We start from the raw sequence: 9,316 nt of genomic DNA, 5'->3' as shown, positions 1-9,316 counted from the left end.
CCTGCTGGGGGAGGTGCTGGAGTGCACCATCGTCTTCCCCAACCCGCTCTCGGCCGCCTCCACCTCCGCCTCCAGGTACCCCCGCCCGGGGGGGGCGGGCCAACACCCCCCAGCCCCGCCCCGCCCCACAGTGCCCCCCTTTTGGGGTGCCGCGACACCCTGGGTACTGTGTCCCTGGCCTGCACAGCGCAGTCGTGGGGTGCCACGACCCCCCTGGGTACTGTATCCCCTGCCCCTTCCCCTGCCCTGCACAGCGCGGTCGTGGGGTGCTGGGCCCATGTAACCTGCCTGGCACTCCTGGCCTGTCCCTGACTGGGCCGTGGGGTCAGCTTCGTTTGCGGCTCGCTGTGTAAGAGCGGGGCGGTGGGACAGTCCTGCCGTGACGAGGGCCGGCAGCAGCCTGACAGGTCCTGGAGGAGGATCGCAACAGGGGAATGGTGCAGAACTGGCCTCGAAACCGGAGCGTCTGGTTGTGCCGGGCTTGCCATGTCACGCACAGGGGAGCTGCGCTGTTGTTGAACCGTCCCCGCTATGTAGAGCGAAGCTGATTTCTCCAACTCTGCACAAACAGCTCATTAAGCAATGCTGAGCTCTCTCTCGGCTGTGCTCGACGTGGCACAGCAGGTCCGAGCCACGGGGCCGAGACTTCGATCACCTTTGGGGACCTCAGCTAAGGGATGCGTATTCTCCTTTCCTCCATGCTCCAACCTCCCTGGACCCTCCATCCCTGGCCTCAGGATTGCTGTTCACAGGCAAAAAAAAAAATTGCAAACGAGTTTTAATGGAAAACGGGAACAGAAATCATCTCCAGACCGACTGCGTTAAGTCTGGTTTAGACAGGGACTAGGGATCCTTCTCTCATTACCTGGATTAACTTTGGTGACCCCCTTTGTCCTGGGGTTTCCTGCTTGTTTGCTTTTCTCTCCTAGCACCTCCCCTGCCATCTCCTCTCCCCTCCCCTGTTTTTTGTTATTCCAATTTCTCTGTCTGTGTTGCACCCTGCTTTCTGCACCCCCGTCCACGCACAGCATTTGGAGAGGTTACCACAAGAACTTGCGGAAGCTTGTGCTCTCCTTATATATTTGATTTAGTTAGTCTATAAAGCTGCATCTCTACCCTGCCTTCTGACTGTAGGTACTTGAGGTCCAAGGGGAACTGAATCACTAGCAAAAGTGGAGCAGACAAAGCTACAAGAAGCCCTCGGTTGGGAAGCGAGTCTGGCAAAGACCTAGAGAGGTGCAGCCCTCTTCGCAAGCCCCTGGGAGTGTGCAGAGATGCAGGGAAGACAGACGGCGAAACCTTGCAGATGCACAGCATATCACAGTAAGCAAGAAGGGTCTGTGACCTGCTACCGCGGCAATCCTGGACTCCACCGCATGTGCTCACAGGAGAATGCCACTTGTTTAAAACAAACAAGAAAGTTTTTCCAGGAGTCCAGGTGTGATGATGAACCAACACATCCAGTGATGGCCAGGTTGAAGCATGGGCATTGCCCCAGTCAAGGAGATTCCCTAAAGAATGGGTGTTTGCAGGGTAACCAAATCTCGTGCTGCGCAATTGAAGGCTTCTAATCAAAGTGCCTGCCAAGGCAGGAGAACCTGATGCAAATGTACAAAGCAAGGTCAGAAAACAGGTTGGCCATGAGTGAGGCACTGGAGGCGCAATGCAGAGGTGCTCTGCTCAAGGGAGGTGTCTCACGCTAGCAAGAGTTGCGTTTTGTGGGAACGTATCCTCAGCGCTGATGCCGAATACGCTTAGAACTGTACAGCCAGGAGACCAAGCTCAGAGACAGGTGATGTGACCAGGAGGCCAAGCTCAGAGGCACATTGGTTTGAGATGCCAGAAAAAAACATGAACAAAGGGTTAATTTCCAAATAAAGCCTGGCACTGAATGCAGCAGGCTCCCAGGAAGCAGGTACAGGGCGCTCAGCGCTCTCACCGTGGAAGTCTGTGGCACGGGGCCTGCCACGGGAGACCCTCTATAAGAGCTGTGCTGGCGCTCCTGGACAAGGACCCATCCAGCCCAGCGGAGCTTGCAGGAACCGAACAGGAAGTCCCATGCATGCTGGGGATGAAGAGCAGCTTCCTGGCCAAATGGCGTGTACCTGCCCCGCAGGATAGGTTGCAGCCGTTTCCCATCGCCTCTGATCTTCGCTGCCATGCACTTGCATTTTCACAGACCTGCATTTTGCGCAGTGGCTTCTGTTCCACCCAGAAGAGCACGCACATACCAGCAGACTCTCCCTCTGCCTGAAGAAGGGTGTTTGTACCTGAAAGCTTGCAGAGAACAATTTTTCCAGCTATTTAGTTGGACTAATAAAAGCTATCACATTTACCCACAGAACCTTGTGTGCCAACAGTTTCCTCAATGAATCTGACTGGGTGTTTAGCCGCTCCGCTGAGAGATCCAGCACCACCTCATCCCTGCGCCACATCAGCTCCTGCTCCACTGAAGATGAAGTAAAAGCTGGTTCTTGACCAGGTGGTAAAGCTGGGTAATGTTGAGAGCCTCAGACACTGACTGGCGAAGCTAACAGCATGGCGGTTGTCACACGGTTTCATGTAGGTGCAGTGGATTTAAATGCGGCTGTAATGTGCAGCAACTCCTCCCTCCCTCCCTCACCCCCAGAGCGGCTGAGGATGTTGTACGGAGGTTCCAGCATACAAGCGACGTCGGTGCAGATCAGTGATTTCTGCAGATGTAGTGTCACGGAGAGAGAGAACCACACCTTCACCCCCCACCCCACCCTGGTAAGGGGCTGTTGGGTGAGTTCATCTCGGGGCTCCCTCAGCACTGGAAACGCAGTCGAGTGTCACGCCCCGGCTCGTTGAGACTGTGCCTAGGTCAGGAGTAACCATTGATGGGCTGCTCATTCGAGGGGGCTGAGCCCCACAGCGAGAGACTGGGTTGTGTTCCTCGATATTTCAGAGAAGAGAACCTGGAATCTGAAGGGACGACGGCCGAGGTGAGCTGACCGAGGTGAGAGCCCTGTAAGACGCACACCCTAACGAGGGAGGGCAGTCAGGCCCGAGGACAGCGGAGGCAGTGGACAAACAAAGACCCCAAGGAAGGAGGGCTCTTGGGGTGTATGGGTTTGGTGACCTTTCTCAGGAAGCCACACCAGGGTTTTCAGTTAAGCTCAGGATCCTGCTAGAAGGTGGTGCCACACGATGCTGCAGCGTGTGCTGAGGAAGGAGATTTTGGCCACTGAAAAAGAAGATGCCGGAGGAGCATCTATCCCGAAACCATCTGAGGTTGTCCAGGAGCCTGGCAGGTGTCCGTGAATCCAGACTTATGTTTTCCTGCCTGGCCTTTTGCAGGATGTTTCTCCCAGAGATTTGTTTCCCAAGCAGTAGCTAAAGCACAAGGTGGGGGGACTGTGCTCAGTTTGGAAACAAAGGATGGCATCAGTTGTGGTGCTTTCTGTTTAGCGTATTTGTGGACAGCCCTTGGTGAAGGCAGAGGCAGGGAAGCCAGTCCTAGAGACGGCACCGCTGTGCAATGTGCCCCTGGAAGTCAGAGGAGGCCTTGGCACCTTCAAGCACGTGAAAGGGTTTGTGCTGAGGTAGCCTACGGGGGGTCCTGGGCAGAGGACGCCATTCCTTGGCCACCTCGAGCTTCTCCTTGTCCGTGCAGCACCCAGGCACTGCCAGCGCCCCCTGCGTCACCTGGGCACGTTGGGCCGTTCTCAGTGGCTTGGGGCCTTGTGTCTGGGAGTTGTGCAAAAGGGGCATTCGTGCAGTTTTCATAGGTTAGACCAGCGATTCTCAGCCAGGTGCCCTGGCACCCTGCAGTGCCTTGAGATCCTTTCAGGGGTGCTGCGGGGTGCCTCGCAATGATAGCCCTGTGAGGTGAGCAAGCATGAGTCACAGGGTAAGCGCAGAGATCTCAGATAGGACTCCAAAGCATTCAGACCTGTTCTGCATCCTCTGCAGCAGAAGAATTGTTCTGTTATTTTTCTGTGGTCCAAACATAAGTGAAAACAAAGAGCTGGCCTCTTCCGAGGGGTGCCCTCAGTCCAAAAAGGTTGAGAGCCACTGGGTTAGACAGACGCTTATCTGGGGTGGTTCAGACAGGGTTACTCCTGCCTTGAGCAGGTGCCTTACATAACAGAGAGGCCTGCCTTGAGCAGGGTTTTTTGGCTACAAATGTCCAACTCAGGATCCTTAAAATTCTGGTTTATTAGGTGGATTGAAACACTGTAATGAAGTTAAATCATAAACCTTGGGGCTGGTCCCCACACACACAGTAGCGAGCTACAAGAGTCAGGTATACCTATCCCACAGGCGCTCGGGTCTGCCATCAAGGCTTCTTCCAGCGTGGTATTATCTTCCAGAAGGAGGTCACCGGCTGGTCCTTCTGGCTGTACAGGTCCGGTGCTGGTCAAGTGGGTGCTGCTGAGGGTCACTTTTCACTGCTTTTTATCTGTCCTTGGCAGACTTTGGTGACTCCCCAGTTTTCAGGTTTGCCCAATCCAGGGGTCGTTGACCCTCGTGGGACTTCCCCCTCAGCGGCTACTGGATGGCATCTGTCAGCCACAGGGGTCGTCTGCACGTACGTGCAGGTTTGGGAGTCCGTTGATTAATTTTGAATAGGGCTCTGGGAGCGGTCGAGCTGGAGATATTCATCCCAAAAGTTGGTCCCCAACATTGATTAACTCAGGCCAGGGCTTCTAGCCCTTGAACAGTGATGTTTAGAGGTTTCCCAGTTGCTACATTGCCTTCTATTGATTTCTTCTGTTGGTTGAGCTGCGGTTTCCCTAGGTGTTAATTGTTGCCTGCTACTGTGTTACGCATTCAATCACCAATTCGCTGCTCTTTCAGGGGCCAGCCTGATACAGGGAAGCAGGGTTTGACTCCTGCCCTTGTTAACATTGTTACAATGTATAACTTACTTCTGAAACTAAACACATTTCCTTGAAAGGTGAGTATAAAATATAAGCTACAAAAGTAATGCCATGGCACACAAATAGATAAAAATACCAAAATACAAGGGGAGATACAAAATGCGCGCACACAAATTTTAAAACACAATTCCTTATCCTGAAGTGAAAAAAGAGGAAGGAAGAAAAGGTAGAAGAGGAAAAACATATCCAAAGAGGGGAGAGCAACTGCAGGCAAGAGGAAAAGGGGGCTTTCTGCTACAGGCTGGATTAGCCAAGACCGCCCGAGGGCCCTGCCGACCTAGCCGTTCCACAGTTCAATGCCAAGTGCAATCTGCAGCACGCTTTCTGCGCATCGGGAGGTGCAAGAGCAGTGTCTGAGACGCCCAGCATGGCCTGGCCTGGCCCTGCCAGCCACGAAGGCTGCCAAGTACAGAGTGCTGAAGGGGTAGGATTCACACGCGGAAATCTGCAGGGCATGGGAAGCTGAAGCAGCAGTCAGCGGCCTACAGACTGCGGAGCTGTTTGATATGACCCACAATGTGGGAGTTTGGTGGCTTGGGCACTGGGGGGTGGCCTCTGGCAGTGGTGGCAGGAGCATCCCTCATGCTGCCGCAGGAAGAAAGGCAGTGACAGCCGGCCGGGTCCTAGCACTTGCCCACCTCTGAGCCGAGCGGGGTCACCCCAACCCACAGCCGAGAGAGGTGGCCGACTGCCGTGCTAGGCAAACACCAGAGCGGCACACGGGCCTCGGTGCCCTGGTCTGAGATTGGGGCTGAACTGAGCGGGCAAGAGCCTCTTGCTGGCAGGCTGCAAGGCTCTTTGCTGTGTCGCTGCCCAGCTCCCAGCACACTGAATGCTCCCCGCAGGGTCCTGCTCGTTAACGAGGAGCAGCTCCCGGGTCTGCAGTGTCTCGTTCTGGGCACCATGCAAGCTTTTACAGGCTGCTGGGGTGGCAGGAACATCGCAGCAGCGGGCTGAGACCATAAGTAAGGAGGAACGTGCCTGGTAGCTTCAAGGGAACCTGGCTTAGCAGTGCTGCTCCAGCACCACTTGCTGTACCGCTCGTGTCACCGGTTTGGGCTCTGTGGGCAGAGAGAGAAAATCTGAGGGTGTTTTCTGCACAGCGTCTGGAACCAGAGAGCAGTGGTGCGGGGGCCAAGGCAGCTGGCCTGGAAGAGGTGCAGTGGCAAGGAAGGCCAAGCCTGTTTGCCATGCAACGATCCCTCCTGCTCCTCTGGGCTGTGCAGAGAAAGCCTCCAGCAGCGCACTGTGGTAGCAGGTGTAGCACGCCAGCACTGCTCCCGGGACCCCTCGGGGTGGCGAGGGAGGGAAGGTGTCTAGCCAAAGGCAGGAGTACTCCGGCCCTGCTCTTGCAACCCGCCCCCTCCGTGACGCTCAGGCCAGGGCAGGAGGCAGCCATTTGGGGAAGGGGCCGTGCACTCATCACTACCAATGGGTTTCTGGTCCTCTGACCTGCGTGAGCGCACGGGTGCTCACCTGGAGCCAGGGTTGGAGGTGTCACTGGTTAATACTGTGCTCCACCTGTGCTGAAGGAAAGGGTGGCTCTGAGACCTTCCCTGCATCCTGCAGCTTCTGCTTCTGCCCTGCGTCTCGGTGCTGCCTTCTGTAATCAGACCCGTGCCACGTGATCGTGGTGGAAAGAGAAATGAGGGTCAGTCTCCACCTACCCCCCCTGCATCTGGTCCTTTGTCCCCGCTCCCTGGGCTCTTGCAGGGTGTATTGCTGACACAGGTCGGAGGTGACCACATGGCTGGACTTGGGACACAGTCATGTGGGGAGACACCTGAGCCATCAGGACTGGGACCGAAAGGCCCTTTCCCAGCCAGGGGCCAGAGCCCTCGGCAGAGAGGCACAGCTGGAAGGGCTGTGGCTGTGTGGACGTTCCAGGCCCACCTGCCCTCTGGACCCATCTGGCTGTCAGTGTCTCACTGCCCTTCTCTCTCCTCTCTCCCCAGTGAGATGCTTGCATGGGCCAGTGCCCAGATTCACTGCCAGTTCCATGCCAGCGAGAACCGGGTGGCACTGCCTCCCTCAGACGACAGCAAGCATGATGTGCAGGCCGAGAATGAGACCGTCTTCGTCCCCAACAGAGGTGAGCACAGGCAGTAGATGAAGAAACCCCCTTCCCACCTGGTAGGATTCCCTGGGCCGACGTTTCTGCAGGAGCCTTTGGAAGTGGGTGATGAGACGAGGGGAGGCAGCCCTGCTGGGCCTAGAGCACGAGGTTCCAGGTCGCAGGGTCTTGCCCCCCGGTTCAGGGTCAGCCTGAGCGCTGCACTGGGGGTCAGGAAGGGATTTTCCCCCTGGTCAGATTGATACGGACTGGGGGTGGCAGTTGGCCTTCCTCTGCAGCAGGGAACATAGCCTCTTCCTTGGACTTTTGAGTGCATTTAAGCACCCCTTGCAGTGGCAGGACACTGCCAGCCTCCATGTCCCTGCTTTACCTGGGGCAGATTTGGGGGCTCTTGGGGTCTTTGAGCTTCGTAGTTACGTGTTGTGAAGGGTTAGGAATAAGTTAGATGAGGACATGTCTGGGATGTTACGAACAGGTTTGATCCTGCCTCGAGCAAGGTTGGACTGGCTGTGACCTCTGGAGGGCCCTGCCGGCTGGACTGTTCTATGATTCTGTGAATAACACAGGCAGGGGCACTGACATTAAAGTACAAGGGCCATCAATCCTGCTGCTTTTGCCCATTCCTCCACCCGTCAAGAAGTGGAGATGAAATCCCATTCCCCAGGCCATTGGTGAGAGCTCAGCACAGCTGGCTGGGGCATGGTGTGGTCCTGGCACCTTCCCCAGGGAGCTGCTCTGCCGCTGTGCAGCTGTTATCCTGTCCTTCCCTTGCAGGAGAGAGAGGCCAGTGCATCCTGTCCACTCCCCCCAAGATCCTCTTCTGTGACCTGCGGCTGGATCCTGGAGAATCAAAGTCCTGTAAGCTCCATGTCCGCTCTCGTGGGAGGAGGTGGGGGCGGGGGAAGAGGACTCTGCAGCCAGCATCTGTGCAGCCATGAGACACGCACGGTCTTTGCTTGGACTCTAGACCAGCTCTTGACTGGGTCATTCCTTGCTCAGAGCCGGAGCTGAACCGTGCAGGGGCAGACAGGCGGGCTGGCGCACCAACATGCGGTTCCCTGCCTGTTTCTCACTGCAGTGTAGTGTTCGTGGGCAGAGGCTCAGGCCTTCTGGGGTCCTGGATCCCCCTCTGCTCCGGACCGTGGAGTCTGCCTCTGCTGTAGGTTAGTTCCCGTAACTCTCCCCTGTTCCACAGGTAAACAGGGTCCCTGTGCAATGGGGGCAAGCCTTTCCAATCCCCACTTCTGCCCCAGCTTTGTTCATCCCTTTGCAGCCTCTGCACTGGTGCCTTGGCCCCTTCGTACCCTGCATGGATTTTCCATTCCCCGCTTTTTCCCCTCTGCTGGTGGAGCTTGTTCCTCCAGGTGCTGCCAGCCTCTCGTCCCCGGGACTTCCCTGCAGCAAGTCTGCTGTTGTCTGGATCTGCCAGGAGTTCAGGGCACAATTGCTGCCATCCCAGTGGTCCATGAGGCCACAGCCCTGTTTGTGCTAGAAGTGGCAGGTTGTATGCCGACAGGGCTGCCCAGGCAAAGGTTTTCTCGGCAGGTCGAGGCGGTTGCCCAAGCGTTGAGTTATTGGCTCAGGTTTTCGCCGCTGGGAAGAGCTGTCATGGGGAGGGTTAGACAGTGTCTCCTGGGAGCCAGCGTGAAGCTGCTATTCCCACAGAGCCACACTGCTTATGGCCCCCCAGACGGGGCTGGGCCAAGCCCTGGACAACAGGCCCTGGGGCCTGGCCTGCCATGGCCCAGGGAGCAGCCAAGATGAGGCTACAGAAGAAATGTGGGCAAGTTGGAGAGTCCAGGGGAGGACAGTGAAAATGGTTGTGGGGTTGGGGCACATGACTAGTGAGGAGAGGCTGAGGGACCTGGGCTGACTGAGTCTGCAGAAGAGAAGACCGAGGGGGATTGAATAGCAGCCTTCACCTCCCTGCAGCGGGGCTGCAAAGAGGATGGAGCTGGGCTGGTCTCAGTGGAGGCAGATGACAGGACAAGGAGCAATGGGCTCAAGCTGCAGCAAAGGAAGTTGAGGTTAATTATGAGGGAAAAACCTCTCATGAGGAGGGTCGTAAAGCACCAGAACAGGCTCCCCAGAGAGGTGGGAAATCTCCATCCTTGGAGGTTTTGAAGACCTGGGTAGACAAAGCCTTGGCTGGGATGATCTAGGTGGGGCTGGTCCTGCTTTTAGCAGGGGGTTGGACTGGATGTGACCTCCTGAGCTCCCTTCAACCCTCGTTGTCTGCGATTTTTTGTTTCATAGTGTCATAGTTGGTAGCGTCAGAAGGGACCTGAGCAGGTCATCAAGTCCAACCCCCTGCCATGGGCAGGACAGGATGCGG

General features: G+C 56.4%; 1 protein-coding gene across 1 annotated transcript in view; it reads left to right on the top strand.

Annotated features, from left to right (window-relative positions):
* The first annotated feature begins 10 nt into the window (after nucleotides 1–10).
* The window catches only part of RGP1 (RGP1 homolog, RAB6A GEF complex partner 1), an 18,262-nt gene continuing 8,956 nt past the window's right edge, over nucleotides 11–9,316 (top strand). Inside the window, exons 1-3 of the mRNA XM_006037020.3 lie at nucleotides 11–75; nucleotides 6,863–6,999; nucleotides 7,756–7,839. Of these exons, the coding sequence (XP_006037082.2) occupies nucleotides 6,867–6,999; nucleotides 7,756–7,839 (217 nt within the window). The 5' untranslated portion in view covers nucleotides 11–75; nucleotides 6,863–6,866. The remainder of the gene's footprint in view (nucleotides 76–6,862; nucleotides 7,000–7,755; nucleotides 7,840–9,316) is intronic.

This window comes from Alligator sinensis, unplaced genomic scaffold (assembly GCF_000455745.1).
Source record: "Alligator sinensis unplaced genomic scaffold, ASM45574v1 scaffold206_1, whole genome shotgun sequence".
Taxonomy (NCBI): Eukaryota; Metazoa; Chordata; order Crocodylia; family Alligatoridae; genus Alligator; species Alligator sinensis.
The sequence above is the reverse complement of the archived record's forward strand: the minus strand, read 5'-3'. Positions and strand labels throughout refer to the sequence as shown.